The sequence below is a fragment of the Lactuca sativa genome, chromosome 1 (assembly GCF_002870075.4).
Source record: "Lactuca sativa cultivar Salinas chromosome 1, Lsat_Salinas_v11, whole genome shotgun sequence".
Classification (NCBI taxonomy): Eukaryota; Viridiplantae; Streptophyta; class Magnoliopsida; order Asterales; family Asteraceae; genus Lactuca; species Lactuca sativa.
Window position 1 is genome coordinate 9486049 of NC_056623.2, and position 13952 is coordinate 9500000.

General features: G+C 33.5%; 2 protein-coding genes across 2 annotated transcripts; one reads left to right on the forward strand and one right to left on the reverse strand.

Moving 5' to 3' along the window:
* Positions 1-2855: 2855 nt before the first annotated feature.
* On the forward strand, positions 2856-8412 carry LOC111911972 (protein PSK SIMULATOR 1). Its single transcript, XM_023907743.3, has 13 exons — positions 2856-3136; positions 3292-3769; positions 4815-5140; positions 5237-5329; positions 5412-5502; positions 6029-6122; positions 6295-6392; positions 6569-6638; positions 6754-6848; positions 6965-7081; positions 7209-7285; positions 7558-7602; positions 7694-8412. Exons 2-13 carry the CDS (start codon positions 3458-3460, stop codon positions 8235-8237), a joined length of 1962 nt encoding a protein of 653 aa, XP_023763511.1. The 5' UTR covers positions 2856-3136; positions 3292-3457; the 3' UTR covers positions 8238-8412.
* A 329-nt stretch (positions 8413-8741) lies between these two features.
* Positions 8742-12235, reverse strand: LOC111911963 (chlorophyllide a oxygenase, chloroplastic). Its single transcript, XM_023907734.3, has 9 exons — positions 11999-12235; positions 11072-11314; positions 10898-11002; positions 10526-10807; positions 10289-10436; positions 9987-10171; positions 9724-9836; positions 9340-9634; positions 8742-9226 (listed from the first exon to the last, which is right to left on the reverse strand). The coding sequence occupies exons 1-9, from the start codon at positions 12074-12076 to the stop codon at positions 9080-9082; spliced, it is 1596 nt and encodes a 531-aa protein (XP_023763502.1). The 5' UTR covers positions 12077-12235; the 3' UTR covers positions 8742-9079.
* Positions 12236-13952: the final 1717 nt, after the last annotated feature.

Consider the following 13952-nt stretch of genomic DNA (forward strand, 5'->3'; position numbering starts at 1 on the left):
ATGACTTCCATTTTTAAACACCGCAAGAAAATGTAAAAGTTAAACATATTTTCCACCATTAATATGCCGCTCAATCTCTTGATATAAATATCTACTAACAACAAAGAGCATTAATATATATTTTTTTTGTGTATGAAATTTGTGATAAAAGGTTTTGGAAATTAGAAACGAGAATTTAATCAAATCTATTAACGAAAATAATATTTTGTGTAATGAATGTGAATCATTTTATGATTTTACCATGTTTTATATAGTGGTAGCATAGTGGAAATTTTGGTGAATTCATAAATAACAGATTTAGATGAGAGTTAGATAGATTCACAATTAGCAGAGTTCAACGATCACAATCATTGGACAAAAATGAACACATTTTAGTAAATAATCGTTAGGCTTTTCAAGCCTAATGTTAATTAGTATGTTGACATGTGATCATTTTAGAGGATCATGGAAGAAAGAGACTAAGAATAACGATGATACTTAGAAGGTCATGTCTATATATTGGTTTTATTTTTTTTAACTATATGTTGTGATTAAAGGATGCTACCTCATATTTTGAACACTCACGTTTATTTTTGGACGTTAGGACATTGATTTCGTATTTTTAGAATTTTAAACTAAATTTAACTGGTTTATAAATTATTTTAAAATCATTCATGTGATGGATGTGTCACTTTTCACATATTAGACATAAACTTAGTGTTATTAGGGCTACATGTAAATTGATGACGAGGTCATTGCTAATGCACCACGGGTGGATATTTGTGAACATATATATTTGATGATGGTGAGTTTTTTGGTCCATTTTGTAAGGATAAGTGTGTTCGGATGGGGTTGTTTATTGAATAAGTGTTTATTGTATTTAATGTTTTTTTTATACATTAGCATGTAAGCATGCAAATTGAGTCGAATAAGGATTCTGACAAGAAAGAATCATAATGAAATTTGAATTTTGATATGGTTTAGGATGAAGAGGCTGATAATATTAGGGTGCAAGACGATATGTATCACATTCAATGATTTTTTATATTTATTATACCTTTTAATATATTAGTATGTTGACATACAGGTTGAGTTGAGTAAGAAATATGTCATAAAAGATTCCGATGAAGAAGATGATGATGTAAAGAAGGTAGGTATCACATTCATTAAAATGTTATTTGTTATACCATTTAATGTATTAGTATGGTGGGTGTAGATTCGAATAAGGAAGATGACAAAAAAAATTAGAAAACAAATGATGAAGACATAAGACATTGAAGATGCAAGGAAGGAATTCATATATGAAACACATAAATATGTGAACTAGTCATGAAGCAAAATGTAACAACCTCTTTTTGGGTCTAGGATTTTTGTCTATTTATTAGTAGAAAAATATTTTTTGAGAGATTAATTAGTTAAATAGATAATAAAAATAAAATAAACTAAACTAAAAATTCAAAGTAAAATGAATAAAAAAATATAGGGAAATAATTAAAATAATTATTTTAGGAATATTTATATAAATATTTGGAAAAACGAAACCAAATTAAACTTTAATTTGAAAAATATGGAAGTTAGGGTTAAACTTGCCAATTAGCCAAATTAGAGTTGTTTAGTGATAGCCTGTACTAGGGACTAAGATGATAAGAAGTTAATAATTAACAAGTAAAGTTGAGAATGTGAGAAACTTTTGATCAATTTTGATCAAATGGTTAAAAACTATATGTTTATCCGTCATGTATTGTGACAACGACAATATATTTGATGAATGATAGGTTGCATTTGTAAAACATATACAAAGTATTCAATAAAAATGTACCAACTAAATTTCGTTACATACATATTTCGTCACAAAAGCAATAACCAAAAATGACAACAACCAAAACACAAAGATTAAAACCGGGACTAAAAAAAGCAACTAAATTCTAGTATTAGTCGAGTCTTTCAACTGGGGGTAATCAAAATTCCTAAAATGATGATGTCTTTGTTATATTAAAACATATTCTATTCGATGATATATCTAACAGTAGTTAAATATCAAAACCTAATTAAGTTAATATTTCAAAGTATTTAATTATTAATTATCACCATTAAGACAACGATCATTTGAGATTTAATCATTCCATAATGGATTGAGTTTTAAGTTTGAATATCGTAATTTGAATGTCGTAAGCTTCAACCTTATAATGGGTTGTTAATCGGTAACAAAAAACCATATTTATGATGGCATTTGGATATATGTTGAGAAGATCTAATTTTACATAAAAAGATCATACATTTAGGTTATGTTTGGTGTACTAGCTAAAAAACTAGTTATTAGCTGAAAAGTTAGCTGATAGCTGAAAAAAGCTAGCTATTAAATAAAAAACTAGTTGATAAAAAATAATGTTTGGTAAAACTAGCTTAAAAAATATGAAATGACATAAACGACATTTAAAAGAATGTGTTTTTATAATTATTTAAGGGGTATATTTGGAAAATTTAAAAAAAAAAACTTTTAAAAAGATAGTCTAAGTAGCTTTTTAAAAAAGTTAGCTTATAAGTTAGTTTATAAGCTATTTTTTAACTTGTCAAACATGACGACTTAAAAAAGCTCAAAAAATAAACTAGTTTTTCAGTTAATTGTGACGCGCCAAACAAAGCCTTAATAAATCTGCTTTTGATGGAATTTTGTTTTCGAAAATAAAGGAGGTAAGAGTTTAGGTCATAAGTTAATAAAATAATAAACAATTCATTTAAAACAAAAGACTTTAGAAGTAAAAGTAATGAAAATTGATTTATTATTTTTGAAGTGGTGTCAAAATTGTAATTAGTTCCAAAAAAAAGAAGTCAATAGTCATAAAAGGTGACGGTAACACTGTCCCGAGGCTTTAATTTTGTGAGCTGTGTTTGCGTTTGTGTTTGGGGGTTTGACCAGAACTAGAATTAGGCAATTAGGAAGGGGAAGATGGCGTCTTTGGTCTATCGCATTCGTATGGTGGGACACTTGCTACTTCCTCGTTTGTAGCGTCATCGATTGATTCACAGACACTTCTCATTCCAAGGGGCACCGCAACCGAACAATACCATCATAGCAACCTTCACTGTTCCGATCATCGGCTCAGTCACTCCCAGTCAAATCAATCTCTCAACTCTTATCCAATTTCTGCTTTCACTTGTATATGCTTCGCTTGCTACTCTATATTTGTTTCTTGCCCTTTTTTTTCTTGTGTAAATTTGACATTTGTTGTTGAATTCTCAATTCTTCGTCGCGTTAGTATGCTTCTTGTCTCTATTTTCGTATGCCTAAAGTATTTGGCTTTGTGATTGCAGTTTGTCATGGAGAAATGAACTCGGTTTGCACTGTGTCTGCGTGTAATTAATTGTTTGGGGGAACTTGTTCAAACATTAGCGAGGTATTCGAGTTGTTGCGGGCGTTTCTGTATGAACAGTTGGCGAGTTGAAGTCAACTAGTTGAAGGTCTTGATTGATCTCGAATATGGGTGGAATATGCTCGAGGAGATCCACCCAAGACAACATAGAAAACGGAAGCTTTCCTCATGTTAATGGACTTAATTATGGTTCCGGAATGGTTTATCAATCTCAAGGACCGCAACAAGCAAATGAGGAATCTATCCCTTCTGGGGAAACCATGGATAACAAGAGGACTCTAAGAGAACCATTTTCTTTTCCAGAAATGAATGCTGCTCCATACGCAATGTCCGATGCTGATGATGGGATTCCTCGTCTGTCTAGGGCTCTATCACATAAATCCAGATCAACAAAATCAAACATGACTGCAGCTACAAAGGTATATCTTGTTGAGGTGTTCTCTAGTAATGTGAATTTCTGAACATTTGGGATCATACATTTTTTTCAAACGTAACACTTTAAGTTGTATAAACTGCCAAGTAACCTTTTGACAGCTATACATGCTCTTGGGGCATAAAGCATTACTTTGGATCATTACCAGTCCAGAAGAGATTGCCTCATGGAAAACCCTAAGGAGGTCCAAACTTCTAATGAAGACAATACCAACCTCATGGACTTATGTATATAATGTCTTAACTATAGGATTTCTACTATTGCTATATAAAGATTTAGGAAGATTTATCTCACGAAAAACATCAGTTTGCCTAAAGAAAGGAAACCTGAATGTCTTTTCGGAGGTAATCATATCTTTTAGCATATGCTTCCAACTGTTACCTAGTTAGTCATGCAACGTTCTTCAAATTTCATTTCAATGAGGTAATGCAACTTTTCGTGATTTGGCACGTGAAAGAATGAGCGTAATTGGTGTGTGTGTGTGTGTGTGTGTGTGAGAGAGAGAGAGAGAGAGAGAGAGAGAGCAATAAATACAACTATATAAGGAATGCGAGATAGTACGCTACATCGATCCGGATCATCTAATTCCCGTTTTACAACCTTATATGCCATAAGCATCTATACCCTTGAAATATCATTTAAATACTACCCGACACATTATAATACGAAAAAGGTAAATTTTACTTCATTTCGGAATGGATAAATGTACAACGTTGGATATATATATATATATATATATATATATATATATATATATATATATATATATATATATATATATATATATCATATTGCAACTTTGCAAGTTAGGAAATGAAAGCTTAGATATTGAGTTTATTAATACAAAATCATTTCTAATCTTTATATGTTGCAATACAATAATTTATCAATAATGCCTTAGATTGTTGGCAATGAGATATTTAATGAAACTACATTATCTGTTTGTTATCTATAGGTATTATGATTCTCTTGCTTTTCATGGATATTTGAGATGTATTAGTAGTAGCTAAGTTTTAAATTGGTGAATGCAGGTTTCAGAAGTGAGTTCACTTTTGGGTAAAGCTGGGACTGCTGGGCTTGGGAAGGCTGTAGAAGTGCTGGATACACTTGGTAGCAGTATGACAAGTTTACATGTCAGCAGTGGTTTTGTGTCAGGGGCAGTAACAAAGGGAAATAAAATAACAATATTGTCATTTGAGGTTGCCAATACAATTGTTAAAGGTGCCAATCTTATGCAATCTCTTTCAAAGGACAACATTAAACATTTAAAGGAGGTAGTATTGCCTTCAGAAGGCGTGCAACGCTTAATATCAAAAGACATGGATGAACTCCTCACGATTGCAGCAGCTGATAAGAGGTGCCTACAATGAAAACATTGCTACTTTTTTATGTTTATATACTTAAATGTGTCTTCTTCTTTTTTTTTTAATGATCTTGCTATTGGTGTTAATAGGGAAGAACTAAAAATCTTTTCTGGAGAAGTGGTTCGTTTTGGAAACCGATGCAAAGATCCTCAATGGCACAATTTGGACCGATATTTTGAAAAGTAATTGCTTGGAGTTAAATCTTTTGTGTCAAATTGGATCCGGATGTTGTTGCTGATGGATTTTTATTTTTTATTTTTTTAGATTGGGATCAGAACTTATTCCCCAGAAGCAATTAAAAGAAGAAGCAGAAACCATAATGGAGCATTTGAAGAATTTGGTTCAGTATACTGCTGTGAGTTTTCACAATGTTTCTGCATTAATTTATTTGCAAACCTAAAAATAAAGAAAAAGGAACTTTACGAATGACAAACTGATTAGGGATCATGAAAAACAGCATAGCTAGTGTAGAGGGTAAATCAAGAAAGCTTATGAATTATATTTGACATGTCCATGCTACATGCATGTTGAATCAACAAATAAGAAATTAATGAACACGTGCGTATAGGATATGATGCATTTGTATGGTCCATTCCCATAGAACTCATAAATGCAATGGACCATGCATCTTTAACATGATTGGCATGTGCTTTTTATGAAAATTTATGCAGTTATTATTTATGATGTCATAGTCACTTCGCAATCCATGTGGCAATCATATTTTTGTCGTAAGCAACAAGAATTGTTATTCTCTTGATCCGACAATTGTACAAGTGGGAATTGTTAAACAGATGTGATGATGTTGAGCTATGAATTTCTTTTTTTTTTTTTTTTTTTTTTATGTTGTTGAAAATGAGTGTAAGTTGTTTTGTGTGCTGCAGGAGTTGTACCATGAGTTACATGCCTTGGACAGGTTTGAACAAGATTTCCGTCGTAAGCAACAAGAAGAGGAGAATCCCAGTGCTCCTCCAAGAGGTGCTAACTCTTACATTTTTTTTTACCAATCTTGTAGATTTTTTAAATGCAAAATACCAGCTTGTTATTATTATTGCTATGTAGTTATCATTATTGTTTTCGTATTTCAAATGCAGTTAGCTGTTTTGGGTGATTGACTTTTTCTTAATTGTTCATGCATAAAAACGTACAGGGGACAGCCTTGCTATTTTAAGGACAGAATTAAAGAGCCAGAAGAAGCACGTGAGAAGTTTGCAAAAGAAGTCACTTTGGTCCAAAATTTTGGAAGAGGTAACAAACAAACTACAACTATAATTATTTCCAACAGGTGTGCTATTTATGGTAGGCTTTTATTACTATTTTTAGACAATTTTAAGGTATAAGCGACGTATTGATGTAATTAAGTTGCAAGAAGCGAATTTTTGTGTTTCTTTGCTGATAATTATGTATGTGTTTTGTTGTTTAAGGTGATGGAGCAACTTGTAGACATTGTCCATTTCTTACACATGGAGATTCATACTGCTTTTGGAACTGCTGGTATGTTTCTTAGAGGACTTAATGTGTTAGAAGTTGACTTTGACTCTTTATATATACCATTATTATGAAATCCCCATAAGTGTCAAGTATATTATGATTACGAAAATGGTTGCAGATACACAAAAGCCATTAATAAGCAACCGACAGAAATTGGGAGCAGCTGGTCTTGCACTGCATTATGCTAATATTATCACTCAGATCGATACACTTGTGAGTTTGTCTGATGTTATTAATAAATGTTGATTGTTGTTTGTGTGTGTGTGGTTTTGGTAAATGATAGTGTATATATTATGTACACATATGACAAATATATATATGTATGACAGGTTACTCGGTCAAGTTCTGTGCCTCCAAGTACCAGGGATGCATTATACCAAGGACTTCCACCTACAATTAAGTCTGCAATCCGCTCCAAGATACATTCTTTTCACCCAAAGGAAGAGGTACCTTACCTCTACTTGTTCTTGTTTTCAGATCTCTGTGGTTTAACTTTAACCAACCTCATTTTATAAATGTAATAATAATAATCATAAAGTGTCAAGTGAGTGTTTTGTTTTGTGATTTTGGCAGCTTACGATTCCTGAAATTAAAGCAGAGATGGAGAAAACTCTGCAATGGATTGTTCCATTTGCAACAAACACAACCAAGTAATATTCTCAACCTACCAACCTACTGTTTATGTTGTTCCTTTATCGATAGCATATATTGGGAGTTGTACAAAAGAAATGGCCAATTTGTGTCTTGTAGCATCCTACTTCCATTTCTTTAAAAAATATACTAGTTCAGTCTATTACTTATCAAGCTATACCTATTATATTTATATAGCAAGCTGATGATTGTTTTCAAAAAGTTTTATCCTATCCCTATAATATTTAACACGGTTGTAACTTGATGAACTGGAAATTGTGTATGAATACAGAGCGCATCATGGGTTCGGTTGGGTTGGAGAATGGGCAAATACCGGGTAAGTTGTATTTTGTATTTCTGTTGAAATAATTTAAAGGATTTGTTAAATATATTATATATATATATTAATTTGGTGATGTGTACTGTAGATCGGAAGTGAACAGAAAACCATCATACCCAACAGACTCATTACGAATCGAGACACTCCACCACGCAGACAAACAAAAAACGGAAGAATGTATTCTGGAATTGGTGGTTTGGCTTCACCATCTTGTGTGCCAATCAAAAGCCATAAATGGCACAAATACAATGAGATCACCCGTTAAATCCCCAATCCGTTCCCCAAATCAAAAGGGAATCCAACTCTCCACAACCCAAACCCAACCCTCCTCCTCCTCCTCCTCCTCGTTTCCTCCGGCATTGACCAGTGAAGACCGGGAAATGCTCCGGGATGTAAGCAAACGGAAGCTCACTCCCGGAATTAGCAAAAGCCAAGAGTTTGACATCAGAAGCAGCAGCAATAGGCTCAGTAAGCATCATCGCTTGACTAAAAGCAGCAGTCATTCCCCGACTCGGGAAGAAGTTAAGCGGGACCCGTTTCCCATTAAGAGACCGTCTTCCGTTCCCGTCATCAACTTCCATCTTGACAGGATTAAGGCCATGGATGTTATCGATGACATTCCAACTGTCTGATATCCAATCTGCTTTCTTGGATAGTTTTTCCTTTTCTTGTTTAGAGGTTGGTTTTGCAAATGAGGAGGGTAATTTAGTTGTTTTCACCAAATTGTTGTATGTACAGAAGAAAATCATCTTTACTTTACTTTACTTTACTTTCTGTTTCATAATCTATCTCGCCAACTTAACTTAAGTTTTATGTTTCTTTCCTTTCCTTTTCTTGTTTCTTGGTCATTTTCATTGCATGTATAAAAACCCCTAGCCAGGTATTTACTATTATACTGGTAAATCTGTTTAATCACAGAAATTTGATAGCAACGTTTTTTTTACCTATCCAGAAAATTATTCTATGATTTAACCACACACACAAATATATATATATATATATATATATATATATATATATATATATATATATATATATATATATATATATATATATATATATATATATATCGACTTTTTCTTGGTCATTTTGTTAGGTTTAAAGATTCGGTTTAATATTAGTGGAGTTAAAAACACTTGTGTACAAATAACTTCCATTTCTAATTGTATTTGTAGCTACAAATAAAAACCAAAATACAACTTCACTCACACCCTTCCATTTCAATATAACTACAACATCGAAAACACAACACTCTCGCCATTTTCACCAATGACCCCATAATTTTTTTCAAAAGAATGTAAAAAAAATTCTGTACAAAAAAAACATCTTTCTTTCATCTCATCAAACTCTTTGACAGTTGTGTGTTCTTCAATGACTCAGGATTGCTTGCTTCTTCATGACTCATGAGTGAAGGAGTTAAAAACCAAAAATGAAAAATTAGTTTTGCATTTTTATTTAGTGAAGAGGTAATTAATTACGCATCTCCATCCTCCACTGCTTTTCTCCATAACCGGTATCTTATTCCTAGCTTATCATAAGACACAGGCATGTTCCACACATTTTCACCACTTATCATTCTATCTTGTTGCCCAAGTACAAGTCGTAGATCCTCATTTAGTACCTGAAACCAAAAATCATCCTTATGACTTTTATCAACACTTATCCTACTTTAAAAAACAGTCAGTCTGTTCCCAATATGATTAAGAAGCATGAAGCATGCAAATATAATGTTACCTTATCTGCAAAATGCCTCCAGAGTATGTGCATGAAAGGGACGTATTGCAAGATGGGAGCAAAATCAAGTGACATTCTGTATAACAGCCTTGTCTTCTTTCTTGATGATGGTAGGCATACATGTAGCTGATGAAGATGTGTTGAACACTGCTTTGTACTTTGCCCCTCTAATTTTCCAGGTTTTGAAATCCCAATGGTTGATAATACCATACACGGGGGACGAAATTCCATATCTATTGGATACGGGTCCCAATATCCTTCCATCGCTGATGTAGGCGTCAAAAATTTAACCAAACTGCAATAATTAAAAAATTACTAAAAATCAAAACTCTGCAAAAGGTTATATAGAAAATGTTAAAGCCATTAATCAGGATGGGGGTATACCTTGGAACACTCCACCCTTTTGCAAATGTGGAAGTGTGGGTGAAGGGTGCATGTGCAAGATCCAAAAGGTTGTCTAAAAGTAGTCCGTGTTCCACTGGTAGTTCCATCACAATCTGTTTGTTGTTGTATATGAATTTGTTAAATAATATATATATATATATATATATATATATATATATATATATATATATATATATTCATTTTTAATAAAATAAAAACAACCTACCAATTGTTTTTTCAAGTTTAAGTAAAATATAAAATACCTCAGCATGTATTTGGAAACCTTGAGGTGGTAGTAGTGAAGGAACTGTGGGTTCAGAAGGTTCATCACCTGGCCAGATCCATATCATTCCCTCCTTCTCAAAACATTCAAGTGATTTTATCTTCACGTTAACAAATTTTGTTGAAGGCATTTTTTCACACTTCCCATCTGCAGAGTACTCCCATCCTGGAGAGTGAAACCAAATATCATTAAAATAAACATCAAACATACAATTTTATTATAATCATTACAAATCTAGTTTTATCATTTGTAAAAGTCTATTTTTTTTAAAAAAATTGTTACCATGGTAGGGACATTGGACACGACCCTCATTTACAGTGCCCAAGTCAAGAGGACATGCTCTATGTGCACACGTGTTCTTTATACATCCTGGTTTCCCATCCTTCCCACGAAATAATACCCAAGGTTCTTCAAAGCAGTCAATTGGCATCTGCTTTGTCAATCAAAAGATGAATTCTTTTTTCATGAGAAGCTATATCATGTGGGAAAACTACAAAAAGGAAATGAAAAATGGCTTACCAAAGTGTCCTCCTTGAGGTCCTTAGAGAAAGCAACAGGGTACCAGAAGTTCTTTAAGTTGGGATGATAAGATGGCACTGGACCAGACACATTTAGACCTTTTCGTTTTGTTGTTTTCCTTTCGATAGTTTCTGGAGGTGGTTTTGAAGTGCTAGGAGATGAGTTTATGCTCTCTGTTGTTGTTATGGTGTTTCTGTCTAGTAAAAGTCTATCATTCACCAAAGTTTCCATGTATGCTAGCTTATCTAAAGTCGCACTAACCCTTTCTTCTGATATATGCATCTGCCATTTAAGTAGAATTAGTAACTAATATCAAATACTTGTCTATTATAATCCCAATTCATTAACTCCATGGGTTGTTGAGATTCTTACCTGTTTATGTGCTTCGGCTAGCTCTTCTTGCAACTCTGCTAGATCCTTCTTCATGGTTCCAATGGATTTGTAGTCACGGGCTAAAGGGTTTAAAACATCAACAACCTGGATTCATGTCTTAAACTTAAGATCCCAGAAGCCTAATTCATGTATGGAAGTTGAAAATTTTGTTACCTTTTCATGTAGGAGCATGATAGTAAGAAGATCTTGTCTTGCTCGCCAATCACAATATTGTATATCATATCTAGCCACTTCAAATGCTTGATTTACATCCAAGAACTTTCCTTTACACTGTGGAAATTTAGACCTGGGATCTTCCACATCAAATAAAGTGTTCCATGAGGTTTTCTTGTCCCCCAATCCACCTCCCTCCCCACTTGTTGCTATGGCAAACACCACAAACCCTCCTCTAACACCCTATAGTCCAACACATCCAGTACAAACACAGTAACACAGATCAGTGTTAAGGGACAACTACTCTTAAGCACAAACAATTACTCATGAAGCTAACAAATACTATTATCAATACATCTTATGCAGCATACTGGTATGAACATGAACTATTTAGACTTTAGTGTCATTACTGCACCTGCAGACCATCTTATTATTCTGTACACATAAAACACCATTCATCTATCCATTCCAAGAAAGGTATACTTTGACTTATGAGGTATGATGTCACATATCCTAGTTCTCCACTTTACAAAAGGAAAGGAAAAAAAAGGTATTGGATAATTGCAACAAAATTCATGTTCTTGGACTTTAGGACTAAACTATATGATAGGTAACTAAAGTTAACTGTATGATGTCCAAATAGAACTTCCCCGTGTCCTTCTCTACAACAATTCGGACTTGCTACCCCATATTCAGTTACTAGTTTCTCACACATCCTCTAAAATTATGGTTCTGTCCTTATCTATCCTTCTCGGCAAAATACGAAGACAGACATGTAGAAGTTTATGTGATTGGAGGTTTAACGAGTCATGATTATGATTCAGGCTGCAATTTCATCGACTAAACTTAGAATCAAAGAAGAAAACAGATATGATTCTGTAGCGAAATCATACATGTGTCCAGCATAAAGCATAACAGATAGGGTACCTTTTTGGTGCTCAATTTAGATGATCGAGATAGAGATATTGGAAGAGATAGAGCTGCAGCAGTAGCAATGGCGGTCATGGCGATTGGATAATGACAAAATTTTATGGAGAAGAGAGAGAAAATTGGTGACCTTTGTAGCGAAGAAGATTATTTGAGGGAATTTGTAGATATGTGGTTTGTGTGGTGCGCGATCTCGGTTGGCCTGCCATGCGATGACAAGTGGAAATGGTTGAAGAGCGTCTGATTCTCTCATGGCCACTGCTTGGTATTTGCCTTCGAGAAATTGCGGGTCCCCTATATCTTGCCACCTCGGCTTTCCTGATATCTTCCTTATCGTTTTTTCTCTAATTTTTACAGTTTTGGTCCCTGTGGCAAATTCCTAGTTTTTGAATCTTAACACCAGCGCTCTTCATGGTTTGCAAATACATCAATTTTGATCCTCTAGACTAATGCAGTTATATTTTTCTATTAATCAGGGCCAATCTTGACGGTGGGCGACCCGGACGACCGCCCAAGGCCCATGTCTCAGAGGGGCCCAAAATTATTGGGTTAAATAGTGTATGTATATATAAAAAATAATCTAGATACATGTTTTTAAAAAGGGGCCAAGTTAGTTTAAGTCCAGGTAAATATATGGCCTGGAACGAATGTTGAGCATGTCTGGGATACAAAAGAAGAAACTAGCGACAAGAATTAGGGCGCCATTTGGAGGGAATGGAATCGCCTCCTCATGAATCGCTAATTCGATGATGCCTCGTGAATCTCGACATCAGAAGACGTTGTAATTTCTCCCTCTCCTTTTCGCATCAACAAACTCATTCTTTCTCTTGCTCTTAAAATAATTCTTTCTCTCATTTCTATCTTGCTCTTATAGTCAGTCATTCTCTGCTTCTCACTCATCTTTCTCAAATTAAAATATCGCATTCTCTTTATGTGTTGATATGTTGAAGTGCTAATTTCTCCTCTTTCTGTGTTGAACTTATGCTTTTGCCTTCCCTTATGTGTCAAGTTGTTGATTTCCGAAGTGATTGGGAGATGTCAAATAAGGTTTGATCAATATTAAAGCTTCTGAATTTTTTTGTCTTTGATTTGTGTATTGTTTCTCATTCTCAGTTTGTTTATAAATCAGATTTCTAAAGTTCCTTCAAGTTTCTGTCTACAACAGTGAAATTCAATATTTTTCACTCAATCAATAAGTGTTATTTTTGTAGATTTACATGATAAGGTAATATTCATTCTTTATTTTTGACAGATTTATGACTTTTGTCATCGATTTTATTTTGCAAACCTCCTTTGATATTAGGCTTCCACAAACACACGAGTTTAAGACATACATATGGTGTAGTACTTTTGTTAAAGTAGTTTGTAGTTATTGGAAATCATATACTATGTGTTTGATGTGGTTTTTAAAGTGTTGCAAATACTTTGCCTCTAATAATATGGTTTTTGTTAAAACTTTTGATTGTTATCCAAACACTTTTATTTCATATTGCATTTTATTAACCATTATTTTTATGTTGCAGAAAGAAGTTTAATAAAGCTATAGGTATTGAAGAAGTATTCAAGGTTATCAATGTCACAAGAAAGATAGAATGGTTTAACAATAGTATTATGTATACAAAAAAATATGTAGTGCATCAGAAAAAGATAAGTGTTTTTTTTTTTTAAAAATTTGATGTTTTTCTAAATTTGATGGTTATATTTGTGTTTATGATAATATTATTAGTGATTTCTTGTAAATAGTGCGTCTATTTTTGAATGGATATGAAAAATTTCAATTTGGGGGCCTTTTTTTTTTCTAATTTGCCCATGGCCCAAAATACGTTTGGACCGACCCTGCTATTAAGTTCAATAGAAAAAGCCTATTTTTCAAATGGACCAAAGTTGTTAAAAGCTATAAACTAAAGGAACCATTTCTAAAAAAAGTGAGTCCACAATTTTCACCCTCACCCCC